General features: G+C 43.5%; 1 protein-coding gene across 3 annotated transcripts in view; it reads right to left on the reverse strand.

Annotated features, from left to right (window-relative positions):
- Nucleotides 1-10,762: 10,762 nt before the first annotated feature.
- fxyd6 (FXYD domain containing ion transport regulator 6) overlaps nucleotides 10,763-12,509 on the reverse strand; it is a 28,276-nt gene continuing 26,529 nt past the window's right edge. For all 3 annotated transcript variants that reach the window (XM_029714576.1, XM_029714575.1, XM_029714577.1), the window contains exons 7-8: nucleotides 12,448-12,497; nucleotides 10,763-12,225 (exon numbers count right to left, since the gene is read on the reverse strand). In XM_029714576.1, the coding sequence (XP_029570436.1) occupies nucleotides 12,170-12,225; nucleotides 12,448-12,497 (106 nt within the window). In that variant the 3' untranslated portion in view covers nucleotides 10,763-12,169. The remainder of the gene's footprint in view (nucleotides 12,226-12,447; nucleotides 12,498-12,509) is intronic.

The raw sequence follows: 12,509 nt of genomic DNA on the forward strand, positions 1-12,509 counted from the left end.
AGGTTGCAAGATCATGGGAATTCATGGAAAGGATAACACATTAAAGATAGGATGATTTTTGATAGTTCAGAGAACTATAAGCTAAAAATTTTGGCTGTTTTGATAAACGTCCATAGGATATTCACCCATTTAGCCTATAGGTAGGTAGGTGTGTGTGTGTGTGAGTGTGTGCCTGCCTGCGTGCATGCATGTGCGTGTGTGTGTGAGAGAGAGATGGTGATCAAGAAAATGTAAAAGAGTGAGAAAGATTATGATCACAACAGGATGATGATAGGTAATTTAGTCTCTGTGTATGTGTGTATGTGTGTGTGTATTCACACCCTACTACAGTGTAGCTGTTGTGGGGGTGAGGACGGTGTTTACAAAATGACACTGCTGAGCCCTTTGACCTAGAGGAGGTCCTGCAGGAGCTGCACAAAAGGGACAAAGAAAGAGGTGAGTAGACTAAGCCTACTAGTCTATTAAAATGTGGTGTATTCATTAGTTGGGTTCCCGTTGCAAAACGTTTTGCAACAGAAACCGTTTACTCTGAACGCTCTTCAACGTAAAAGCTGTTGAGTTCTTAAAAAAACGAAAGTTGTAGTTCCTTTTAAATGTATGGTTTCCACTCGTTGCCATTCCAATCCGAATAGTCTGCGAAGTGTTTGGCACAAGCTGCACGTGTATAAACGAACAATTCTTCCATGCTCCAACGTGGAATGAAGCCTGTGGGGTTCAATCCAACTTCTTCCACCCGGATATTTTTTTTAAGAGGGACTTGGCTGAACTACAATTTCCGTTTAAGAACTAAACGGAACTCAACAGCTTTCGGATTAAACAGGCGAAACATTTTGCAACGGAATCCAACTAATGAATATACCCTTGGATGTTTTTCAGGTTTGCTCGCAGCATAATGGTCACGGCCAAATAATGTTTTGCTTCCATCTCGTGGCCACATACGGTATTAATTCACTACTGAAATGATTGAGTAGTAGTAATCCATGCTTTTGTTACTTCTAGGCTCGACTACTGCAATGCTCTACTTTCCGGCTACCCGGATAAAGCACTAAACAAACTTCAGTTAGTGCTAAATACGGCTGCTAGAATCCTGACTAGAACCAAAAAATTTGATCATATTACTCCAGTGCTAGCTTCCATACACTAGCTTCCTGTTAAGGCAAGGGCTGATTTCAAGGTTTTACTGCTAACCTACAAAGCATTACATGGGCTTGCTCCTACCTATCTTTCCGATTTGGTCCTGCCGTACATACCTACACGTACGCTACGGTCACAAGACGCAGGCCTCCTAATTGTCCCTAGAATTTCTAAGCAAACGGCTGGAGGTAGGGCTTTCTCCTATAGAGCTCCATTTTTATGGAATGGTCTGCCTACCCATGTGAGAGACGCAGACTCAGTCTCAACCTTTAAGTCTTTACTGAAGACTTATCTCTTCAGTAGGTCCTATGATTAAGTGTAGTCTGGCCCAGGAGTGTGAAGGTGAACGGAAAGGCTGGAGCAACGAACCGCCCTTGCTGTCTCTGCCTTGTCGGTTCCCCTCTTCCCACTGGGATTCTCTGCCTCTAACCCTTTTACAGGGGCTGAGTCACTGACTTACTGGTGTTCTTCCATGCCGTCCATGGGAGGGGTGCGTCACTTGAGTAGGTTGAGCCACTGACGTGGTCTTCCTGTCTGGGTTGGCGCCCCCCCCTTGGGTTGTGCCGTGGCGGACATCTTTGTGGGCTATACTCGGCCTTGTCTTCGGACGGTAAGTTGGTGGTTGTAGATATCCCTCTAGTGGTGTGGGGGGCTGTGCTTTGGCAAAGTGGGTGGGGTTATATCCTGCCTGTTTGGCCCTGTCCGGGGGTATCATCGGATGGGGCCACAGTGTCTTCTGATCCCTCCTGTCTCAGCCTCCAGTATTTATGCTGCAGTAGTTTATGTGTCGGGGGGCTAGGGTCAGTCTGTTACATCTGGAGTATTCTCTTGTCTTATCCGGTGTCCTGTGTGAATGTAAATATGCTCTCTCTAATTCTCTCTTTCTTTCTTTCTCTCGGAGGACCTGAGCCCTAGGACTACCTGGCATGATGACTCCTTGCTGTCCCCAGTCCACCTGGCCATGCTGCTGCTCCAGTTTCAACTGTTCTGCCTGCGGCTACGGAACCCTGACCTGTTCACCGGACGTGCTTGTTGCACCCTCGACAATTACTATGATTATTATTATTTGACCATGCTGGTCATTTACGAACATTTTAACATCTTGACTATGTTCTGTTATAATATCCACCCGGCACAGCCAGAAGAGGACTGGCCACCCCTCATAGCCTGGTTCCTCTCTAGGTTTCTTCCTAGGTTTTTGGCCTTTCTCAGGAGTTTTTCCTAGGGAGTTTTTCCCAGCCACCGTGCTTCTTTCACATGCATTGCTTGCTGTTTGGGGTTTTAGGCTGGGTTTCTGTACAGCACTTTGAGATTTCAGCTGATGTACGAAGGGCTATATAAATAAATTTGATTTGATTTTTGATTTTGATTGAGAGCGGACAGCAGGGTTTGAACCATCACGTTTACGGTTACTGGGCACTTAACTTTCTGAGCCATTAATATCCAGACCTCTTGGCAGTGGTTCATTGTAGGCATCTGCTAACATAGAGGCTACAGTACTACTTGGCCAGTAAAGGCCTAATACCACAGAATTACATGATCTCAGTGACTAATTTACATTTCAGCAGATGCTCTTATCCAGAGCGACTTACCGAAGCCATTAGGGTTAAGTGCCTTGCTCAAGAGCACATGGACAGATTTGTCACCTCCGGGATTCAAACTAGTGACCTTTTGGTAACTGATAGGCTATCTGCAACCCAGTGTAACACTTTGTCAAATTTACACAGGTTAATCTTCAACTTACTTTGTAATAAACACAGGACAGCTACAGTGGGTCTACAGTTTATCAATACAAAAGGAACGCAGTCTCACACAATACAGTCAACAACATACAAGTGCCCAGCCGTCCTACGGTAGGTGAACCTCTTCAATCTTTCTTTGCTGGAACACACATAGCAGAAGGGCAGGACATTAACAATAGAATTCACAGAATATTCTCTTGTAAAAATAGTGACTTGTAAAATAGTGACCGTTACAATGCCATTTATATTCGTCCCTTCAGGTGTAGTAGATAGATGTAACATAGTCAAGAATTTAACTAATGGATTTTGGTTTGAATGTGAATGAAAGCCTAAAATACTCATACTATTACGTATAGTAATATGTACAACTGATTCATTAGAACTATGTACATTGTGGACCATCATTCCTCATTCATAAATAATCTCGCATTCTTCCAGTACCCAAGAAACACTTGGAAGATAGACGTTCAGGGAGAAATGATTAAGAGCTGCCACAACTGGTGTGACCTGGAAAAACCTGGCCCAAACCGAGTGAGATAGATGGCATTCATCCATGGCCTATGCTCCTTATAGGAGCGCTTCAGTCAAGTAAGTCTTCCAGACCCCTTACTCTATGTCTCAAAATGACCAGCAGATGTCACTTAAATACTGCTTCATAACTGCTTTCCCTGAGAGCAACATGCTCAATGGATCACTGTGGCATCAACAATAACCACATTTTCAATTCTTGACCAATGACGGAGGGATGTGGACTGCCTCTCATTCAAGATGTAGCCTGTATCTCATCTTTGTATTCCATTGTCTGATATCAGGACACTCACCCTGGGCTTTCCACACTGGCGGATTTTGTTGCCTAGGGGATGAGAGAGAAAGACAATCAGTGAGTACTGATGATACTGTCTATTACAGCACTCTCCATGCCCCTAACAGACAGCAAGGCAATAGAGAACACTATCATTCAATTGGTTTAAAATGGGGTTGTTAGATGTCAGTCAGGTTGGAGAGAGTGCACATGCGCACGCACGCACGCACGCACACACACACACACACACACACACACACACACACACACACACACACGCACACACAGTCTGGTCTGGGAACTCACTGGCCAGCAGGAGAACAGACAGGATCATGATGACCGCAACAAAGGTCAGACCTCCAATACGAAGAGTCTGGTAGTCTACAACACAGAGGACACACTCATCACAAGCTCAGTCATGGCAACATCTCTCTCTCTCTCTCTCTCTCTCTCTCTCTGTCTCTGTCTCTGTCCTTGTCACTGTCTCTGTCTGTCTCTCTCTCTCTCTCTCTCTCTCTCTCTCTCTCTCTCTCTCTCTCTCTCTCTCTCTGTCTCTGTCCCTGTCTCTGTCTCTGTCTCTGTTCTTGTCACTCTCTCTCTGTCTCTCTCTCTCTCTCTCTCTCTCTGTCTCTCTCTCTCTCTCTCTCTCTGTCTCTGTCTCTGTCTCTGTCCCTGTCTCTGTCTCTGTCTCTGTTCTTGTCACTGTCTCTGTCTCTGTCTCTGTCTCTGTTCTTGTCACTGTCTCTGTCTCTCTCTCTCTCTCTCTCTCTCAATTTCAATTCAATTCAATTTAAGAGCTTTATTGGCATGGGAAACATGTGTTTACATTGCCAAAGCAAATGAAATAGATAAGAAACAAAAGTTTTTTACAATAAATATTACACTCACAAAAAGTAAAAAAAGAAGGTGATTATTATGTGCAAATAGTTAAAGTACAAAAGGGAAAATAAATAAAAATAAATATGGGTTGTATTTACAATGGTGTTTGTTCTTCTCTGGTTGCCCTTTTCTTGTGGCAACAGCTCTCTCTTTCCCCCTCTCTCTCTCCCTTTCTCTGTCGCTCTCTCTTTCTCTCTAGCTCACTCATTCTCTCCTTGCCATTAGGCGTTATCAAATTACCAAATTACTATCTATCAGATAATCCTTTCCTGCAGTACCATTTTGTTGTCTCTTACCGTACACAAATTCTGCATCAGGGTCGTACTCAGGAGCTGAGGCGAGAGCAGAGAACACATGAGTTATGTTCCAAGAGGATATCCACACTCTACAGACCGGTACACTCTACAGACCGGTACACTCTACAGACCGGTACACTCTACAGACCGGTTCACTCTACAGACCGGTTCACTCTACAGACCGGTTCACTCTACAGACCGGTTCACTCTACAGACCGGTTGACTCTACAGACCGGTTCACTCTACAGACCGGTACACTCTACAGACCGGTACACTCTACAGACCGGTTCACTCTACAGACCGGTTCACTCTACAGACCGGTTCACTCTACAGACCGGTACACTCTACAGACCGGTACACTCTACAGACCGGTTGACTCTACAGACCGGTACACTCTACAGACCGGTACACTCTACAGACCGGTTCACTCTACAGACCGGTTCACTCTACAGACCGGTTCACTCTACAGACCGGTACACTCTACAGACCGGTACACTCTACAGACCGGTTGACTCTACAGACCGGTTCACTCTACAGACCGGTACACTCTACAGACCGGTACACTCTACAGACCGGTTCACTCTACAGACCGGTTCACTCTACAGACCGGTACACTCTACAGACCGGTACACTCTACAGACCGGTTCACTCTACAGACCGGTTCACTCTACAGACCGGTACACTCTACAGACCGGTACACTCTACAGACCGGTTGACTCTACAGACCGGTTCACTCTACAGACCGGTACACTCTACAGACCGGTACACTCTACAGACCGGTACACTCTACAGACCGGTTGACTCTACAGACCGGTTCACTCTACAGACCGGTACACTCTACAGACCGGTACACTCTACAGACCGGTACACTCTACAGACCGGTTCACTCTACAGACCGGTTCACTCTACAGACCGGTTCACTCACAGGAGTGACAGAAATAGAGTAGACAAAGAAACATACTGTTGTCCCATGAGAGGGGTAGATCTGGGTAAGCGTCAATGGCTGCCTACGCAGGAGGCTCCTGTCTATGTTTATGGTTGTGGATTTTCTGTGGCCCAATTTCAAATGCCATGCAGTTTAATGATCCCCATGCAATGTACATAAACAAACATACACCATATTGTCTAATATACAGTACCATGGTTTTCAGCCAATCAGCATCCAGGGCTCGAATGTCCCGGTTTCTAATAATACATGACTGACTCAAAAGTAAACCTGACCCACAGAAAGTCAATGTAAATCTCCCAGAGCAGGTCATGCCTATATGTTTTGATGATCCATGGTACCTGTTTTGTATTGACCGCTCCATAGATAAGGAGCAGGCTAATTTGTTGTGTCTCACTCAGTCAACGGGAAGTAGTGGTGACTGAGAGTGGTTTGTTTGACTACGTGAAGGTGCTTTGGGATTTGTACTGTATGTCTCACAGTGCACTGCGAAGCTAGCTAGCTTGTGTCGGTCTCTATAGCTATAGCCTAGCAAATCAACGTTTACTATGTAGCTAGAACAACGAGCTAGAAAATGATTCCCTGTGGCTTTCTGCCCGTTACCTGACTGGCTAATGATGTACATGAAACATGATCAGGCCACAGGTTGTTGCTATTGCCTGATAAACCCATGGTATAAGAGAAAACCAGGACTAGAGGGGATACCTATGGGTATGATCTCCATCTCCAGGACAAATGAAATGTATTATGGTCAATCCCCATGAACTATAATATAACATAGTGAGTCAAAACTTTAGACCTCTGGGCAAAAAACTGTGTCTATGACCGGTAATTGAAATTCAGCAGTGTAAAACGTACCTCCAGCGGCGGACATGGTGGCTGGTCTGTGTGAGTGTCTGTTAGGATGAAGGAAATGAGTAAGAGATATACAAAAGCTGTATCCATACCTACAATAACATTTGTTGGATCCCTAGTCATTCATTGTAGTATGGTATGCTTAGAAAATCTGTTTTTTGTTTGACACCGGTGTTGCTGACAGGGCAAAAGTGGTTAAAATGTAACATATTTTAGTTTGTCTAGTTAGCAAATAATTTATCTCAGTAGCACTACCAATGAGAACAGGCATTCTGTTAGTTCTGAAACCCATTGTCTCATGTGGTTATGGATTCAGACAGATTACATTTCAATAATCTGGTTTTAATAAATCTGGGGAATGGTTTTGAATGTTTTTGTTCAGTTTTTATGAAAGTCCGTTGACAGGATAAGGAACACTAGATGTCCAAACAAACTGCTTTAACTGGTTCTTAATCTTCATATATCTGACTATTTCCTAGAGACGGTAGTAGAGATATCGATTTACACACACACACACACACACACACACACACACACACACACACACACACACACACACACACACACACACACACACACACACACACACACACACACACACACACACACACACACACACACACACACAATCAGTACTCTGTTCTGTTCATTTGATCTAAATCTCTATGCCTTTAATCATTAATTGCATGGATTGTGAGATTAAAACATCCCTGAGTCAGTTTTGTTTGGCTAGTCTCACATGTGTGTAAGTACGAGCTGTGAAAGATGTGAGAGTGTATTTGCGTGTGTGTAGACATTCAGTACCAGTCAAAAGGTTTGGACACACCTACTCATTCAAGGCTTTTATTTTTATTTTTACTATTTTCTACATTGTAGAATAATAGTGAAGACATTAAAACGATGAAATAACACATATGGAATCATGTAGTAAACTGCTTTTCCTTCACTCCGTGGTACAACTCATCCCAAACCATCTCAATTGGGCTGAGGTCGGCTGATTGTGGAGGCCAGGTCATCTGACACAGCACTCCATCACTCTCCTTGGTCAAATAGCCCTTACACAGCCTGGAGGTGTGTTTTGGGTCATTGTCCTGTTGAAAAACAAACGATAGTCCCACTAAGCGCAAACCAGATGGGATGGAGTATCACTGCAGAATGCTGTGGTAGCCATGCTGGTTCAGTGTGCCTTGAATTCTAAATTAATCACAATAAATCAGCAAAGCACCCCCACACCATCATACCTCCTTCTCCATGAATCACGGTGGGAACCACACATGCGGAGATCATTCGTTCACCTACTCTGCATCCAAAAATCTCAAATTTGGACTCATCAAACCAAAGGACAGATTTCCATTTGTCTAATGTCCATTGCTTGTGTTTCTTGGCACAAGCAAGTCTCTTCTTCTTATTGGTGTCCTTTAGTAGTGGTTTCTTTGCAGCAATTCAACCATAAAGGCCTGATTCACGCAGTCTCCTCTGAACAGTTGATGTTGAGACGTGTCTTTTACTTGAACTCTGTGAAGCATTTATTTGGGCTGCAGTTAACTCTAATGAACTTATCCTCTACAGCAGAGGTAACTCTGAGTCTTCCTTTCCTGTCGTGGTCCTCATGGGAGCCAGTTTCATCAAAGAGCTTTGTGGTTTTTGCGACTAAACTTGAAGAAATTTTCAAAGTTCTTGACATTTTATGGATTGACTGACCTTCGTGTCTTAAAGTAAGGATGGACTGTCATTTCTCTTTGCTTATTTGAGCTCTTCTTGCCATAATATGGACTTGTTTTTTTACCAAATAGGGCTATTTTCTGTATACCATCCCTACCTTGTCACAACACAACTGATTGGCTCAAACACATTAAGAAGGAAAGAAATTCCACAGATTAACTTTTAACAAGGCACACCTGTTAATTGAAATGCATTCCAGGTGACTACCTCATGAAGCTGGTTGAGAGAATGCCAAGAGTGTGCAAAGCTGTCATCAAGGCAAAGGGGGGGCTACTTTGAAGAATCTCAAAAATAAAATATATTTTGATTTGTTTAACACTTTTTTGGTTACTACATGATTCCGTATGTGTTATTCCATAGTTTTGATGTCTTCACTATTATTCTGCAATGTAGAAAATAGTAAAAATTAAGAAAAACCCCAGAATGAGTTGTTGTATCCAAACTTTTGACTGGTTGTGCCGTGGCGGAGATCTTTGTGGGCTATACTCGGCCTTGTCTCAGCATGGTAAGTTGGTGGTTGAAGATATCCCTCTAGTGGTGTGGGGGCTGTGCTTTGGCAAAGTGGGTGGGGTTATATCCTGCCTGTTTGGCCCTGTCCGGGGGTATCATCGGATGGGGCCACAGTGTCTCCTGACCCCTTCTGTCTCAGCCTCCAGTATTTATGCTGCAGTAGTTTATGTGTCGGCGGGCTAGGGTCAGTCTGTTATATCTGGAGTATTTCTCCTGTCTTATCTGGTGTCCTGTGGGAATTTAAGTATGCTCTCTCTAATTCTCTCTTTCTTTCTTTCTCTCTCTCTCTCAGGACTACCTGGCATGATGACTCCTTGTTGTCCCCAGCCACCTGGCCGTGCTGCTGCTCCAGTTTCAACTGTTCTGCCTGCAGCTATGGAACCCTGACCTGTTCACTGTGATTACTATTATTTGACCATGCTGGTCATTTATGAACATTTGAACATCTTGGCCATGTTCTGTTATAATCTCCACCCGGCACAGCCGGAAGAGGACTGGCCACCCCTCATAGCCTCGTTCCTCTCTAGGTTTCTTCCTAGGTTTTGGCCTTTCTAGGGAGTTTTTCTTAGCCACCGTGCTTCTACACCTGCATTGCTTACTGTTTGGGGTTTTAGGCTGGGTTTCTGTACAGCACTTTGAGATATCAGCTGATGTAAGAAGGGCTATATAAATAAATGTGATTTGATTTGATTTACTGTATGTGTTTCAGTATTCTGTGTGTGATTTTTCAATGAATGGATGACATACTTTAGCATATAGAAAAGTTATTTATTGCCTAAATGTCAGCTTAATTCATTAACCTTGACACCCCCTGCAATCACCCTCTAAAAGGCATTCATATGAGACAAGAATGCTTCTGCTTTTAATCAATGTAAAATGTACTCAATATGGTATTTCACGGTCAAGTTCACACCCGTTGTATTCAGCGCATGGGACAAGTCAAATTTAATGTGATTTGTAGAACACCCTGAGAAAGTCAACATCAATAAAGGCTTATTGCTAGTTCGATAATATTATTCAGTGTAATTATAGACCAGTACAGTTTTCCCTTCCACTGATCAATATGTGTGTATAGAAGAGTAATACACCATGTTATTGATATTATAAAGATTGGGATCAAAATCTGATGATTTATGAAAAGCTGGCCCTTTTCCCAACCCTTACACAGTATTTCCCAACTATACATGATTAGCTGGCTGTGATTGCTTATGAGTTCCTTGAGTTAAATAAGCAATAATTCAGTAGGTATACATTTATCCAACAAGTGCTCTTATTACGTGTTTGAAGTACCAACGGTCTATCAATCTCTAGTCATAGCGTTCGGTAGAACCAGGTTGGACTCACCCGTGGTGCTGGAAGGCTCCCCTGGCTGTGTGAGATCCTCTCAGGTGTCTCCTTCTGTCTCTGTAGGCAGCTGCACTCCATTCACCTCCTGCCCCGTCTACCCCATTCCCTCCCCCATAATTCAGCCTGCCGGCTTGCCCTACCCCATCAGCCAGCCATTTGCATGTTTACGGGCCGATAAAGCGTGGCCTTCAGACCCGATAAATAGTGTGAGATGGTAACCTTTGGAATCATTGAGGCACGGTGTTCACATTACTGTGACTAACCTAGGAGGAAATGCACACCATTTTGTACCTTACCTTTGAAGTAGCACTCATACAACCTTGAGTGACTTTGAGTTTGGAAATTGGCAGGTTTATTGCATTGCATTGTAGTTCTTGGTAGTGTGACTTTGTAGCTTACCACAATTAGGACCAGAATCACAGGTGAAGCAGTGGTTGGTGGCTATTTTTCTCCATATAAGTCAACTATACAAGTAAACCATAACATAACATCACAGTTAAAACTGTATAAATGAACAAATACGTGAAGGTTATTGGTGATAGACACTTTATTTCTATGCTAAAAGCACAAAATGCAGCTATACAATACAACCTCATGCACAGAATGAACAGAGTAGTTACTTATTGTCGTGACAGTGTGTTTTTTTGTTGTTGTAACAATGATACTCCGCATAAGACTCCATATATCGGACTGCGTAACATAAGCTTTACCTGACATCTGATACAGAGCAAATTATATTTTCCTTTTTATTTTCTTAAGCTAATTTGGCATCTAAAACTATGACTCTGGCACACTTAGTATCTACACACACTCTCTATCACTCACACACAGGCCCGCTCTCTCATTAACTAAATGCATAATCAATCATACAATACAAAACAGCGAAACGCCATTGGTTGAGAGACTGATTTTGCAATCAGCTACTGTAACTTCTCAAATAAACGATAGAGGACACAGATTTGCGGCACTGGTGTGGGAACCGGCCAATCCTACCCTGCCTCTGAGGGCGGTATCGCCCGGCTCAGCCAATGGCAGAGGAGGAGACTAGATTGGACGGTTTTTCTAGGACAAGGCAGTGATACAGCTGATGTAGGAGCTCACTTTACTACAGTAAGTACTGTTGGTGAGCTCCTAGTTAACTCTGATGCATTCTTGTGCTTGGTAAGCAAACTGTGGCAGTTGGATTCTCATGTGTAAGGCGCAACACAGTCAAATACACACAACCTCTCAGACACACACACATACACACACACCCAAACTCATGTATCCACACAGGCACACATATATTTAAATATATATAGCTATAACTGTGTACTGTGTATAGACTATTTATACTAATATATATGCATGTATATATAGTATGGAATCTACTATGTGAAAAACAGCATTGAGGACAATTGTTACAAGAGTGGTGGTGATAACAACAACAACAAAAATATAGCAAACAGTAACCTCTAGAATCTAAAGACGATAGAAACACAGAATTTAAGCTAAACACAAACAAGAAGAACATTTCTTGACAAATCTCTTATTATTAAGAACTGGGGTAAAGACGATCTGTTGAAAGGTGTCACTGGCTAAGACAACAAACTGGAGACAGAGTGTCGCAGAAAGGCACAGGTACACACGAGATCACCGAGACACGTATACGGGCACAGAACACGGAACAATAGGTTAGAGGTCTATTTACATCTGCATTATCCCCCCCATCCGCCTCTACACACTCCTATCCTCTACCCAGTGGTCGCACAGTATTCGTTTTGCATCATCTTCATTCTTCATGATCATCTTCATTCGTCATCATTATTTTTTTCAGCATCATCATCTTTGTTGCCGTCGTCATCATCGTCACGGTTATTGTGTTGGTCGCTAGGTAGTGGTTCAGTGGCAGAAATGGTTGATTCGGTCAGGTGGGGGTCAGTCTGGTTGGGCTGACTCAGTTCTCAGCCTTAGCTTCAGGCTCTGGCTCTGGCTCTGGCTCTGGCTCCTTAGCTGTGATTGGTTAGAAGAGGAGGAATCAAGGAAACTCACATGACTTCATGAAAAGCCAGTGAGGTTGGGGTAGTCATTTCAAACAGTGGCCGTAACATAGGGGGAACCTAGGCATCGACTACGAAAAATCATTCCCAAAGGTTGAACTCGACTATGGACTGGTGTCAAGGGTGTTCTAAGGTGTGTGTGTAAGGGGTGCGTGGGCAGTGACAGTTCTCTCACCCTTGGACACGATCAGGGTCTCTGCCTTAGCCTCTTCGTCTCCAGGGGCCCTGCAACAGAAC

This window comes from Salmo trutta, chromosome 26 (assembly GCF_901001165.1).
Source record: "Salmo trutta chromosome 26, fSalTru1.1, whole genome shotgun sequence".
Classification (NCBI taxonomy): Eukaryota; Metazoa; Chordata; class Actinopteri; order Salmoniformes; family Salmonidae; genus Salmo; species Salmo trutta.